Source organism: Schistocerca piceifrons, chromosome 1, assembly GCF_021461385.2.
Source record: "Schistocerca piceifrons isolate TAMUIC-IGC-003096 chromosome 1, iqSchPice1.1, whole genome shotgun sequence".
NCBI lineage: Eukaryota > Metazoa > Arthropoda > Insecta > Orthoptera > Acrididae > Schistocerca > Schistocerca piceifrons.
In genome coordinates this window covers 1,001,166,180-1,001,182,349 of record NC_060138.1, presented here as the reverse complement: position 1 = coordinate 1,001,182,349, position 16,170 = coordinate 1,001,166,180, and the positions used below count along the sequence as shown (strand labels likewise).

General features: G+C 41.0%; 1 protein-coding gene across 1 annotated transcript in view; it reads right to left on the bottom strand.

The window, feature by feature from the left end:
• Positions 1–1,068: 1,068 nt before the first annotated feature.
• Positions 1,069–16,170, bottom strand: part of LOC124791724 (actin-related protein 1) — a 79,774-nt gene continuing 64,672 nt past the window's right edge. The window contains exons 6-9 of the mRNA XM_047257886.1: positions 13,600–13,765; positions 13,317–13,490; positions 13,118–13,180; positions 1,069–4,692 (exon numbers count right to left, since the gene is read on the bottom strand). Of these exons, the coding sequence (XP_047113842.1) occupies positions 4,549–4,692; positions 13,118–13,180; positions 13,317–13,490; positions 13,600–13,765 (547 nt within the window). The 3' untranslated portion in view covers positions 1,069–4,548. The remainder of the gene's footprint in view (positions 4,693–13,117; positions 13,181–13,316; positions 13,491–13,599; positions 13,766–16,170) is intronic.

The window sequence follows — 16,170 nt, the reverse complement described above, 5'->3', positions numbered from 1 at the left end:
TTCCAAGTTAATTTACTTTGTTCGAGAGTTTCATCTTCTGTAATAGCTGAACATTTGGAAAGGGAATTTTATTCCTACTGAAGCTCGGAAAGACTAATGCACAACTCTACTCCCTCACAGACAGCATGTGCTAATAGGTGTCTTACGCTTTTTGATTCGCCATGCTAAATTGGAGTCACAATGAAACAAGATAAGTAGAACTGTGAAATAAGAACATATGCTGTTTTACTGATGGAATCATCCTCACCAGACTTCAATTGTCTACTAGTTACTTTTGGCATCAAAAGTGTGCAAAGTGTGATCTCAAGACTATGGCAACGATTCTAGCAGACAGGAAACGTGTCCAGCACTACAGTACGGGACGTGCACAGTGTACAACACCACAAGAAGACAGCCATGGAGTACTGCAGGTAGCCTTGCTCGGGACCTTACTGCAGCCACTGCAACAGTTGTCTACAGACGACTGAACAGACATGTTTATTCGCCCGGAAACCTGCAAGGTGCATTTCACTGACTCCTGGTCACAGGAGAGCCCGTAAAGCTCACACTTTGCACACTTTTGATACCAAAAGTAACTAGTAGACAATTGAAGTCTGTTGATAAGCCTTTTTCCCAAGGCTAAGCCCATGATCTGTTTGTTGTCTATGTTGATAATATGTAATTACTCCATATACCATTTCTCTATTCTGCCTCTCTAATTTTATAAATGTAACTGATATTGCCTTGAAATATGTTGTGCCTTCACTGTTTTCATTTTTAACTTGTTTCTCTGTAGATCTGTATCTAATACGGTTCTCTGAGTACATGCAAAACCGCAGGAGAATCTGATGTGATGCTTAAAACTTGTAGATAATACTTGGCAATCTTTTGAGCAACCAAATAGTGTCATTATGAGAAACTGTAAAATCCAAGTTTTAACACTTTCAGTTCCACATCCAAGGAGATACTCCACTTTTCTTGAAAAATGTTCCTAGTGCTATAAATAATATGAAACCATAGTGGGATAACGAATGAGCCATAACAATGCTCCCATTGTCGAAGTTCTAATGCCACAAAGCACTCAGAAAATAAGCAAAATGTATAAAATTTATTACAAACAAGGTAAACACACAAATTTTATATTTTAAAAATTAAAGTACACAAACAGCTTGCAACTACAGAAACTCAATAAATTATAATCTTAAAAAAATAATACTGTTTGCAGCAAGCTCTTGTGATTTCTGAAGAGAAACTGCAAAAGCAGCACAGCCTCCATCTGAATGGAAGATATTATATGGTATTATCACTCCCAAAACATCACATACATAACAAATTCTGCTTTATAGTTGGTAGATACCACCTCTGTTTCACAATCTGCATTTTACAATGTTTGTGGTCTGAATTACAGGATTTGAGTGTTATTGTCGGCATTATTAAACTCACCGAGTCATTTTTACTGAAAAAAATCTAACCATTACAAAAGTGGCATTCAGTTAATTAATCTTTCATTGTTTAAAGAATTACATTATCTATCGTTCTGCATTCCAACACCACATTTATACATCATTTAACTCAGTCATTGTCACTCAGTTTCAAGTATACCAGATAATTCACAGATTACAAAATACAGGTTGTGTGCTTTCACTTATTACTAAGGAATGTGTGCTTAATCGGAGTTTAAACATATGACAGTAATAAACAGGCATGATTAGTAAGTTATTGGTGAGGTATCACAACGCAAAAGGCACTGAAAAAAAGTTTCCAAATGAACAAATAATGAAACAATTTCTGAAATATCTTTATATTTCCATAACAGGATACTGTTTATTTTTCTTGAATAAGTATATGTAGAAGGACTGCACAAAAGAAAGACTGTTGCAAAAGCTGCACTATGAAAGTTTTCCATTTTGTCTTTTCAAAAGTCAGTGTGTTTTATTGTGATACATGCTGTATTTATTCCTTGTATCAAAACTAATATGAGAAAATGCATATTTAATTTGTCCAAAAATCAAACTTTTACAATAATGACTACAGTATGCTGCAGGGCTAGTGCATTAATTTCTGGAGGGGGCACTATAGTTTTATTATGTATACACACTACAATGTAGAAAACTGTGAGTATAATTCAATTTATTAATAAATAGAAATGAGAGCAACAACAAATCTTAACGGTTATTGTATAAGTGCACTGTCTTTTTTATGAGTTATTCAAGCTGATACTGCAATTATGTTGTGCAGAATGAATGCATCAACAAGATAACTAATGCAAAACAAGCAACTTGCAGTGTGTTTATGCAGCAGTAGCAACAAATTAATGTTCTTCTCAATATTAACAAGTATGCATCTATTATACTTTCGAACAATTTCCTCCAAACTAAAGGCCACTGCTTTACACTAAAATGTATCTCTGATGATTTAACTTTTACTTTGCCATTAACATAAAAATTACAGTGACATGATCAGCGCATTATATCCTACTGCTTTTTTAAAACTTTTTTTAGCCTGACTGTCAGAGCTGGAGTTCAACTCTGCAATTACTCCTGAAAAGACAGTTTAAGCCAATGCAGGCTGAGTAATAGACCAGTTGCTTACCACATGCATTTGCTTTTCATTACTGCTCCTGTTTCATGAAGCAAAATAGTACCGGAACATAATATGCAACCTGTTTCTCAGTGTTTCATTTCACAATCCTGTGAACAAATATCTCCTTATAAAGACATACATTTCTCATATTTAAATAAACTGATGCACCAGCAACACCATACACTTGTGGCATATCTGTTACTATTCGAAGAATGGCAATAGGCAATTAATTTGAGAAAAATAGTACACCATTTTTTTAAAAATTACTACTGCCTCACTAAGACATGCCTCTTCCCTCGCCTGTTCCTTTCAGATCTTTTTGTTACTGGAATCCCAATTTACCAATTTGTTCCATAGAGGCAACATTGATATGTACTAAACAACAATGTCATTTCTATTAGCAAAACTGCTGATAAATACACATTGTGTTGAAAAACCATCTTTCATAACAAAATTATACATATTACTGTGCCCAAAAAAACAATAATTACATTGCAACACAGGACCTGTAAATTCGAAAATGCAGCTTCACAAGTCCATCTTCCAGTTAAAATTTTAAAAATTTAGTTAAAAGAAAGTCACAAGACTGAAACAATGAATGACAAATACATTACAGCATTGAGTATGAACTAAAATTTAGCGTACACCAACGATTTACTGACAGAGGTAGTCCTGAACTATCTCACCAGTTCCCTCATAATCAAAGTGAAAAGACATTTACAGACTAGGAAAATTTTTCCTTAAATATAACAATATTGGAAACAAAACAAAGCTGTGCACTTATCTCATTAGTTCAGATTGGAGGTAATTAAAACTATTTCTTCCGAGCCCTGCACAAGTGTGGATTAACACCTCTTCTGTAAGTTTAACTTACAAACAGAAAACATTAAATATGAACACTTGGCCACCTCAAGCCGCCTCCTTTGGTACCACCGCACAGAAACAACAGATAAATTGTAATATATTTCCTCATTGATGACAGTGTTTTTTACAAATTTATAAATTACCTGCACAAATTCTGGCACATAGCAAATGTTATCTGGTTATGACATACTGCTGCCCCACTTATAACAAAAGATAGTAATGGTTGTCGCACTGATTGTATATTCAAAGCCACTAACTATTACACAAATAACATTACAAACCATTATTTCTACAACTCAAATGCTCTACACATTACACACACTAGCAGTTTGAGTGCATTCCACCATAATTCCATAAGTTAGCTGCCGATACTGTTGCAACATAATTTTAAATTATTCAAGAGGAAATTACAAATAAATAATGTACACATCAATAGAATAGCCTCTCTCTCAACTTTCCGTGAGATTACAACCATTAAAATTTCATAATATAACAATACAACAATAAATAATTATGCAATAAAGACCTGCTGTTGCCTACTGACATATATCCTACTTTTTCAAATGAAATTAAATATGCACATTAGTTACTTTAGCCTTTTCTGTGTAAAGGATGAGATCGAATTTGAGTTACATTATTGAAACTTAACATATTTCTGACAGTGATACTCACATTAAGTTTCCCGTTAAAATAATTTCGTTTGAAACTCAACATCCAGAAACTGGCACTCTGTATATCAACAAGAGTCAGCAAACCTGTGTATTTCTTCATTACCCTTTCTTTATTTTCTTTTTTGTTTTTTTAAAAAACAACTAAGAATTCAATACCTTGCACATTTGTATAATAAAGCTCAGACAGACTTTAGCAATAAATTATACATCTGAATGTTATCACATGATAGCTACAGTGGCTTGTAAAATACAGCAGTATAGTTCTTAAATCATCTTACTGTAATATAAAGCAAAGTTTAATGCATTTACCACATTACAACCAAACAAGTTAATCACTTAAACAGACATGTACTGTTTTGTGGTCCAACATTTTCTCAAGGCTGGTAACATAATTGCTCTGTACCAGCCTACGCAATATTGGTATATTATAATTCCAACAGCAGTGGTCTCTTCAGAAAGTCTTTCTATGGATTGCTCGGTGACCTTCTTCGTCATACTCTCTTTTTGATACCCACATTTTCTTGAAAGTGTCAAGAGAGGCAAGAATTGAACCACCAATCCATGTTGTATACAAACGTTCTTGTGGTGCCGATATCTGAAGACAACAAAGGAATTGTTAATAAATGCACTGAAGGTGTGGACAAGACTTCTTATTTCTTAGTGAAACTGTCATTCAGCTCAAGAGAAATTTCATTATAATATGGAAAAGATATAGACTGCTACTCACTGTATTGGAGATGTTGAGTAGCAGACAGGCACTACAAAGAGACTGTTATACATTTAAGCTTTCGGCCAAAAGGCCTTCTTCCAAAGTGGAAAATACACACACATTCACACAAGCACAATTCACACACATAACCACTGTCACTAGCCAATGAGGCTGGACCGCTAGAGACAATTTTGTGTGTGTGTGTGTGTGTGTGTGTGTGTGTGTGTGTTTTCTACTTTGAAAGAAGGCCTTTTGGCCAAAAGCTTCAACGTACAGCAGCCTTTTCATTGTGCCTGCCTGCAATTCAGTGTCTCTTCTACAAGGTGAGTAGCAACCTATGCATTCCATAATGCTGTCATTATTCCATTCTAGATTTTCCATTGTTTAAATTTCATTATGTACTTGACTTGTGTATTTCACCATATAGTACGCCAAAAATAGTTTACAAATTAAATTTACAAATATGGCTCTTTTACGAACATTATTATTATTTTAAATACTGGTGTTGAATGCAATGCAATGCAATCCTAAAACAATTTCTACAAAAATTGTGCTACTGTCTTCACACTAGTCCTGAAGAATTTAAGGAAACTTTAATCGTGGTGGTCAAATGGAAACTGAGTTCTTATTCCACATGAAATTTGCAAGGGTTCTTTGCTAGATGGTATTCATTCATCATTCCCATATGATATTTTGTAGATCTCAACATGAAGAAGAGTCCTCACACATCTGGAACATTAGTAACTGTAATTAAAGGAAATTCCTGGGTGGAATAATACGTAAAATAAATGAAAGGCACCGATAACTAACTGGTCAGTGGCACGTAGCTACCCGCAACAGGAAAAAGTATTCCATCAGTTAACCAAAGGTGAGTGCTTGTGTTTATTTTACATATAAACTATCACAAAGAATGGTATGAGGAACAGCTCACCCACTGTATGAGACCCCCCCCCCCCCACACACACACATGCAAAACTGTGCTTTAATATCACAGTAACACCATTGGCAGGGGTGGGGTGGGGGGCTAACATCCAAGTTCATCCAAAAACACTCTGATACTAATAAATATAAATTTTATTGACAGGTTGTGTTGTGTATTTGTTGTTAACAGAAAGCCAAGGACACAACCTTCCATCAGCAAAGTTGTAGTGCTTATTTAAGTTATACAATCACCACCCCCACCTCTTTGCATTGTACTGGGATTGTTTCCTTAACACATTGTTTGTTTGGTTGCTTTGTGGGGTTTTTTCCATGACCATGAAACGCCCATAAGGAAGAGAAACAAGTACTGGAGATAACAAGGGATGACACAGAACAAGAAAGACAAAGACCAGAAAAGAGGAATTAAAAACACAAGTGTTACAGTGGTTGGCTGACCACAGAAACAAAAAAAAAAGGAAAAGCCAACCACAAAGAGAGACATTAAAAACCTCAATCTAAAACCGTAGGCCAAAGGCCAGACTCAACACAAAAAGGACACAAACCCTCAGATCAAGCGATAAAAGCCCCCTGCCTGAGTAAAACTCAAAGCATGGCAGCATCCTATTTGAGTGCGGTTAAAAGCGGATAGTCCAACAAGATGTGGACCACTGTCAACACTGACTCACAGAAGTGGGTTCTCATGGTGCAATAACTCGATCAGCAACCATCAAACCATCGGTATAGACTACGTCAGAGCTGTGAAATGTGGCAAGGATGGAAAGAAAGTGTCAGCAGAGGGCCTCAGTAGTGATTGAGTCTATTGGGCCTTGTGCCTAATCCAGCTGAAGGCATGGGCAGGGCACACATCACGAGGGTATACATAAACGGGCCCAGAAAAGAGGTGCGAGAGGCAAAAAGTCAAGCCCAGAGAGAAGAGACCAGACGCGAACCGCAATCGTATACCCTGACTGGGGCTTCTGATCTGGAAGATGGACGACCGAGTTGGGGAACAGGAGATGGTAATTTGGATGCCTGGACAAGCTACAAACATGTGCAGCATAAGCGGCCAGTTGTCGTTGGTGCCAGATCCACAATGAAGGGACACCAGCCTCCACAAGTAGGCTGTTTACAGGGATGTGCGAGTCGGATCCCACAGTGAAGTATGGGCTCAAGCAACCGCAACGCGGAAGATGATGCCGAACTGTAAGCCAGGCTCCCATAATCGAGACGGGACTGAATCAACACATGATATAGCCGTAGAAGGGTAGACCGATCGGCACCCCAGCTGGTGTGCTTCAAGCAATGAAGAGTGTTAAGATGCCGCCAGCATGTTTGTTTAAGCCGCCGAATACGAGAGAGCAAAGTCAACCAGGTATCAGAAAGCATTCCCAAAAACCAATGCGTCTCCACCGCAGCAAGAGGTTCGCTGTCAAGATAAAGCCTTGGCTCAGGGTGAACAGTGCGACGCCGGCAGAAATGTATGACACAAGTCTTGGTGGCCGAAAACTGGAAGCCGCGCGTTACGGCCCAAGACTGCACCTTGCGGATAGCGCCCTGCAGCTGCTGTTCAGCAACTGCAATTCCAGTGGAGCTGTAATACAGGCAAAAGTCATCAGCATACAAAGAAGCTGATATGGACGTTTGCACAGCTGCAGCTAGCCCATTGATAGCAACTAAAAAGAGCCAGACACTCAAGACAGAGCCTTGCGGGATCCCATCTCCTGGACTCAGGAGGAACTATGGCAGGAAACAACTTGATGCGGAAGGAACGAAGCAACAAAAAAATTTGAATAAAAATCGGGAGCGGGCCCCTAAAACCCCACCCATGAAGCGTGGTGAGGATGTGATGTCGCCATGTTGTATCGTACGCCTTCCGCATGTCATAAAAGATTGCAACCAGATGCTGACGGCAGCCAAATGACGATGCTTTCCCACCATTGTGATGGGAACTCACCCTCAACCCAGATACGGTTGAAAAGGTCTAGGAGGTGTCACAGGCAGTCCATGCAGGTTTTTGAGCATCTGACAGTGGATGTGATCTGGCCCGGGAGCCATATCAGGGCAAGAGGCTAGGGCACTTTGAAATTCCCACTCACTGAATGGGACATTGTACGATTTGGAGTGGCGTGTATGGAATGAAAGGCTCTGAAGTTCCAACTGCTCTTTCAGGGAGTGGAAGGCCAGCGAGTAATTCGTAGAAGTGGAACTCTGAGCATAATGCTCTGCTAAGAGTTCTGCAATCATGTCTCATTCAGTACAGACTGCTCCATTCAGGGAAAGCCCAGGTACACTGACGGGGGTCTGGTATCCGTAGTCACACCTAATCTTGGTACAAACCTGCGATGGAGAGGTACGGATCCCAACGGTGGAGATATTACTTTCCCAGCACTCCAGCTTCCGTTGGTGAATAAGGTGTCGGGCTCGGGCACGGAGCCGCTTAAAGGTGATTAGGTGTTCATGGGATGGGTGCCGCTTATGACATTAGAGGGCCCGCCTGTGATCGCTAATCGCCTCAGCTATCTCTGGTGACAACCAAGGTACAGTCCTCTGCCGAGGGGACCCGAAAGAACAGAGAATTGCAGATTCTGCTGCATAAACAATGCTGGTGGTAATCGTGTGATCCACCATCAATAGCGTCATGAGAAAGAGGCTCAATAGTGGCAATGGAGGCGAACGAGTCCCAGTCAGCCTTATTCAAGGCCCATCTGGGGAGGCCCCCAAAAGAGCAATACTGTGGCAGTGACAGAAAGATCAGAAAGTGGTCACTACCGCACAAGTCGTCATGCACACACTATTGGACAGATGGTAGAAGGCTAGGGCTGCAGACCGAAAGGTTGATGGCCGAGTACGTGCCGTGCGCCATACTGAAATGTGTGGAGGCACCAGTATTTAAGAGGGAAAGGTCTAGCTGTGCCAACACTCACTCAATGACAGTGCCTCAGCCTGTTGCCACCAATCCACCCCACAAAGGGTTATGGGCATTGAAGTCACCCAGTAACAGAAAAGGTGGCGACAGTTGGGCCACCAGCACAGTCAATACATGCTGCACGATATCACCATCAGGTGGAAGATAAAGGTGGCAGACAGTAACAGCCTGTGGCGTCCACACCCTAACAGTGACAGCCTCTAAAGGTGTTTGAAGATGGTCACGCTCACTGTAAAGAGAGTGAAGAGCGTAAACTCGGACTCCACCAGATACCCTCTCATAAGCTGCCCGATTCTTATAATAACTCCGATAGCCACAGAGGGCAGGCATTCACAACGCCAGAAACCAAGTTTCCTGGAGAGCAATGCAGAAGAAAGGGTGGAGGCTGATAAGTTGTCAGAGCTCAGCAAGGTGGTGGAAAAAACCTCTACAAGTCCACTGGAGGATGACACTGCCCACGGCCAAAAAAGGCATGAAGGGACCAAGGAGGTAGATTACGCCACTGGGTCATCAACCACCACTGAAGGAGTGCCTGAATTGAGAATCAGTGCGTCTGAGGTAGGGATGAGAGTGAGACTGTCGGGGGAGGCCAAAATCTGCAAATCGTCCTGACTCAGAACTGGTAGAAACAGGGGGCACGGAGGCAAACCTGAACCTCGTCCGTCCTACCCAGCCTATTATTTTTCTTCTTCTTCTTCGCCTCCTCCTGCTGCTCCTTAGGAGCAACCGAGGAGGGAGACTCAGACAGAGCGTCAGGAACAGACAAAGAGTGGGAAGCTCTCTGATCCACCGCTCATGGCTCCTTGAGCCACTGACTGATGTCAGCTGTCGCGCTGGAGGTGGTCTTAGAAGGTAGACTTCCAAGGGACCCTTTCTGCATGAGAGAAGCCGGAGGAGGCTGGTGAACCTTCGGCGCGGGGGGTCCGATATCCCCATCAGTTTGAGGGGTTGGTCTCCCAAAGGCGGTACCTTGGGAGCACCAGAAGAAACAGCATCCCCTATCACAGACATGGGGGAAGAGCCGGTGTGGCCCCAAGGGCCCACTGGAGGCTTAACAACCGCAGGGACAGCCGTCTCCACCGGGGCAACGAAGTGAAGTCACAGTTGCAGCATACAATGTAGTCATCTGCACAGGATGAAGTCGTTCGTATTTCCTCTTCACATCCTGATAGGTGAGCCTGTCCGGGGTTTTTGTTTCCATGATTCATCACTCCTTATGGAGAACAGGGCAGTCAGGTGAGCAGAAAGAGTGGTGCTTCCCACAGTTGACACAAGTGGGAGGAGGCACACACGGAGCACCCAGGTGCAGAGGACGACCACAATCCCTGCATGTGGCGCTGGAAGTACAATGAGATGACATGTGACCAAACTACCAACACTTAAAGCACCACATAGGAGGAGGGATGTATGGTTTTATGTCACAATGGTAAACCATCACCTTGACCTTTCAGGCAACAAGTCACCCTCAAAGGGTCTTTGGGTCCCCTATGCACGAGCCGGATGACGTGGACACCCTGACGCCCTAAGTTGGTGCATAGCTCCTCATCAGACTGCAAAAGGAGGTCATGATGGAAAATAAGACCCTGGACCAAGTTAAGGCTTTTATGGGGAGTAATCGAGATGGGAATATCACCCAGCTTGTCACAGATGACCAACTCCTGCGACTAGGCTGGGGAGGCTGCTTGGATCAAAATTGCCCCGCTGTGCATTCTAGATAACACCGCCACTATCTTCAAGGTGGTCCATGAAAACTGAGGCTTCGTTGCCTGAAAAGTCTCGGCATCAGTCCTGCAGCAAACTAGGTACCGAGGCAAATATGGCTCACGAGACGAGTTGCCCTGGGAACGATCGGGAATCATATGTTGCAGCATTAAAATCATTTCATACACGCTTTGAGACTGCTAAACTGAGCGACCACCAGCTTGAGTCAATTTAACCCATTTCATTGCGGGTCATCCGCTCTGACGCCACCCACTCCAATCAGGGGCTCTGCCCGCAGGCACCACCCAGCCATAACAAGGGCCACATGGCGGGATGGCCATTTCTGGGAGTCCTGGTGCCCCAGAAAGGACGGGCACCTATTCCTTGCATATGCGGGGAGGTCGCAGCTCAGGCATCAGCAGTGCGATCCCTGTGTTGTCAGGGGGCTACCACCAAGACGGTACACTTGACAAACCCACCACGATGGACTGGACTGGACTGGATTTCGGGTGCCAAAATGCGCAGAATTGTTGGAGGTGCAAAGGATGGTTAGGGGCAAGAGACAAAAAGTACGCAACCTACAAGACTGAGGGGGCCAAGCCTGCCACACGACAATAAGCAGCATGCAAGATCTCAGTGCACGATGTACACACAAAAAAACACCACATAAGACGTCCTTCCACAAATGGCACGCACTATCAACAGAAATTTGGAAAAGGTGGAGGTCAAACCCGAGAGGGGACCATGACAGAAAAGCTGACATGTTGGAGACTCCTTTTAGTCGCCTCTTATGACAGGTAGGAATACATCGGACCTATTCTTACCCCCGGAGCCGCAGGGGGAACACATTGTTTATTTCATTTTTTATTTATTAATTTATTTAACCTGGCAAGACTGTTGTGTCTTGCCTCCCGCTTTTTTCCCTTCTAACAAATTGGAAAGTCATGGGAAAGCGATCTGCTTATCTGCAGACTGTAGTAGTATCGCGTACACAAGCTATAAAAGGGCAGTGCATTGGCGGAGCTGTGATTTGTATTCAGGAGATTCACGTGAAAAGGTTTTTGAACTGATTATGGCCACACTACAGGAATTAAGAGACTTTGAACGCAGAATGGTAGTTGGAGCTAGATGCATGGGACATTCCACTTCAGAAATCATTAGAGAATTCAATATTCCGTGATTCACAGTGTCAAGAGTGTGCTGAGAATACCACATTTCAGGCATTACCTCTCACCTCAGACAATGCAGTGGCCAATAGTCTTCACTGAACGACCGAGAGTAGCAGCATTTCTCTAGAGTTGTCAGTGCAAACTGACAAGCAACAACTGCAGAAATCAATGTGAGATGTACTACAAACGTATCCATTAGGATGTTGTTGATAAATTTAGCATTAATGGGCTATGGCAGCAGATAACCAATGTGAGTGCCTTTGCTAACAACACAATATCACCTACAGCGCCTCTCCTGGGCTCGTGACCATATCAGTTGGACCCTAGCTGAAATCGTGGCCTGGTTAGATCGGTCCCATCTTCAGTTGGAAAGAGTAATGATAGTGTTCGACTGTGCCACAGCCCCCATGAAGCCATCGACCCATGTTGTCAACAAGGCGCTGTGCAAACTGGTGGTGGCTCTATAATGGTGAGGGCTGTGTTTACATGGAATGGACTGGGTGCTCTTGATGTTCAGCTACTTGGAGATCATTTGCAGCCATTCATGGGCTTCATATTCCCAAACAACGATGTGCCATGTCACTGAGCCACAATTATGAGAGACTGGTTTGAAGACCATTCTGGACAATTCAAGTGAATGATTTGGCTTCAATGGAGCATATTTTTCTTTCATAAGATTGATAAATAGTTGCAACTTATCCATTTGAAGACATAATTAATAATTTGTTCTCTTAAGAGGCTGTAAGTATCTCGTAAGTTGTAAACTCTTTAGGAACATAATAATAAAACAATTTTATTAATCATGAATGAAGACCTTGATTAGAAACAATGGTATGGGACAGTCGATGGGAAACAAGGTATACAAATAAAACAGTTCCACGATAAACTGAGAAATGACAACTTAACTAAAATTTATTATTTTCATTAATGGTAGATTTGTCGGAATGTGTGCCTGTAAACAGTGGTAAGTGCTGAAAGCATTATTACCAGTAGTGTAATATGTGCTGTGTTCATGATATGAAAATGCTTTCCAGGGAAGATTTGTACAAATCCAAGGATGATGTCGATAACTATGACTCAAATAAAATCCGGAATATGTTCCTGAACAAAAATGTGCCTCAAAAGTTGTTGCTAATCAGATAAATGTGAATAATTATTTAAGCAATTATATTATGTTGCGTCCCTTGCCATGGTTTGCATGAATTTAAATGACAGTGTGGTGGCAGAGATGTTAAGGACCATCCCTAACATTGTTTACAAAATACCTTAACTAAGAAGATTTTACAGAAACTTTACAGCACAATTTGCTCAAAACAAACAACTTGTCCCACACCATTGCTTACAGCAGAGATACTCAAATGACATTCCTGACAGTAGACCCTTGTGTAGTTATAGGTTTATAAGAAGAAAGGCTTTTTTATTTTGAAAAACATGGGTGTTTTAGGAATTTGATTTAGAGAGAGAGAGAGAGAGAGAGAGAGAGAGAGAGAGAGAGAGAGAGAGAGTAAAACATAAATTAAACAGTAATTGGAAGCTTATATATAAATTCAGTTTATTACAGCAGTTCACAACTAAAAACCAAGAAGAAACTTACCCGAATTTTTATGTCTTTTGGTGCCAATTTTCGTATTTCTGATAACAGTCTGTCTCCAAATCCCTGAAAACAGAAGAACATCAAGTACACTATGAGATCACCACCATCTAATTTGGATGATAAAAATAACAAATACATACAATGAGAGGGGAAGAACGTTATTATATTATGTACACAAGAAAAATACAGACGACTTTACCTTAAACAATGTTGAGCCGCCTGACAAAATGATATTTTGAAAGAGTACTTTACGTAAATCTAGATCAGATTTCTGAATTGAGTACAGGAGAACCTCATGGAGTCCTTCATATTCTTCTCCAATCAGATCTGGTCTGAACAAAACCTCTGGTGCTCTAAATCTTGCTGGACCGATCTGGCATAGAAAAAAGGCCCAATAAGTTATGTGCAGTGATTTGGGTGCAGTTATATAACTCTTGACTTTTTTTTTAAATCGACTGTTTTACAAGAAAAAAATTACTTACTTCAAGAGTGCTGCCATCTGGCAGAACATACTGGTACTTTTCAGTTTCAACAGTTTCTTCCTTCTGAGGATTATTTGCAAGATAACACGCCTTTTCTTTAATTGTTCTCACTATTTCAAATTCGGCAGTTGTATAAAAATTAACACCTTCTCTCCGCAACAGTAACCTAAAAATATATGTACATCAGATAACAGAGAAAAGTTTAGAACAGTTAAATGAGTAAAGTTACTGTTAGACTGTAGCTGAAAACATTGGCAGTTTATGAGATTCCTTCCAACACTGAACAACTAAATTAATCACATTTTCTCAACACAACTGTCACTGTTAACCTCTAGAAAAGCCTAGTTTACAATATTCTATGCCAGCAAATTCATAAACGTTGTTTGCCTATCAATGTATGTAGTACAACAAAGAAACAAAGTGGAGTTTGAAAAGACGGATAGAGGTACTGACTGACTGACACTGTGAGCCTCATTGTGGAACATGCCCAAATGGATTAGTCCATAACAGCATAATTTTTCTCCAGAAATAACAGAAAGGTAGTGAGGGATGGTAAAGACCCTCCTTGACCATGTTAGAAAGTTGCTACAAAAGCAAAGAGTGCTTCATCTCTGATTTAAACGAACTGAAAGCCTGGTAGACAAACAGAAGCTAAATGGGGCCAAAAAGGGCGCACTGAGAGTAATGTGAAAAGCATTAAATGAATTTTAAGTAAAATTTGTCCAAACAATCTGACTACATACCCTAAGGAGTTTTGATCTTACATAGTAAGTTGTTGTTGTTGTTATCTTCAGTATAAAGACTGGTTTGATGCAGCCCTCCATGCTACTCTATCCTGCGCAAGCTGCTTCATCTCCAAGTAGCTACTACAACCTAAATCATTCTGAATCTGCTTAGTGAATTCATCTCATGGTCTCCCTCTACGATTTTTACCCTCCATGCTAATACTAACTGGTGATCCCTTGATGCCTCAGAACATGTCCTACCAACTGATCCCTTCTTCTATTCAAGTTGTGCCACAAATTCCTCTTCTCTCCAATTCTATTCAGTGCCTCCTCATTAGTTACGTGATCTACCCTCCTAATTCAGTATTCTTCTGTAGCAACACATTTCAAAAGCTTCTACTCTCTTCTTGTCTAAAGTAGTTATCGTCCATGTTTCACTTCCATACATGGCTACACTCCATACAAATACTTTCAGAAAACACTTTCTGACACTTAAATTTACACTCAATGTTAACAAATTTCTCTTCTTCAGAAACGCTTTCCTTGCCATTGTCAGTCTACATTTTATATCCTCTTTACTTCAACCATCGTCAGTTATTTTGCTCCCCAAAACTTTTGTTTTGGTGCCAGTATGGTCACCGAGCGACTAAATACATGATTTTGATCTGTTTTCTGACATATTGTGCATAAATACGTGAAGAGATAATTCCTGTATTGTATCATGGTTCCTCCTTTCAATCACTGCATGAATACCTAAAATGGCAGATATTGAGATAAACGATTGTGGAATATAAAACAAGGTGAACTGCTTAACAGTGGAAAAGCAACTCGACCAGGTGAGAATACCTGTAAGATTCTACTGAGATTAGGTTAAATAAGTTCTAGCAGTATTTTATCGTAGGTCACTGGAGCAATGAAGAGTACCTAGAGATGGGAAAAAATGCAGGTCATTCTCATTTTGAAAACCGCTCAGCAGACAGATGCGCATAACTACACGCCTATATCACTGATGTCAATGTGTTGCAGAATTATGGAACATGTTTTATACTCACATATTACGATGTACATGGAGAATGAAAAGCTCCTCTACAAAAATGAACAAGAATTTTGGAACACACATTATGTTCAAGTATAATGACTTTTCTGGAGACTAGAAATCTGCTCTGTAGGAATCAACATGGGTTTAGAAAAAAACGGTCGTGTGAAACCCAGCTCGCGCTATTCGTCCACGAGACTCAGAGGGCCATAGACACGGGTTCACAGGTAGATGCCGTGTTTCTTGACTTCCGCAATGCGTTCGATACAGTTACGCACAGTCATTTAATGAACAAAGTAAGAGCATATGGACTATCAGACCAATTGTGTGATTCGATTGAAGATTTCCTAGATAACAGAACACAGCATGTCATTCTCAATGGAAAGAAGTCTTCCGAAGTAAGAGTGATTTCAGGTGTGCCGCAGGGGAGTGTCATAGGACCGTTGCTATTCACAATATACATAAATGACCTTGTGGATGACATCGGAAGTTCACTGAGGCTTTTTGAGGATGATGCTGTGGTATATCAAGAGGTTGTAACAATGGAAAATTGTACTGAAATGCAGGAGGATCTGCAGTGAATTGACGCATGGTGCAGGGAATGGCAATTGAATCTCAATGTAGACAAGTGTAATGTGCTGTGAATACATAGAAAGAAAGATCCCTTATCATTTAGCTACAAAATAGTAGGTCAGCAACTGGAAGCAGTTAATTTCATAAATTATCTGGGAGTACACATTAGGAGTGATTTAAAATGGAATGATCATATAAAGTTGATCGTTGGTAAAGCAGATGCCAGACTGAGATTCA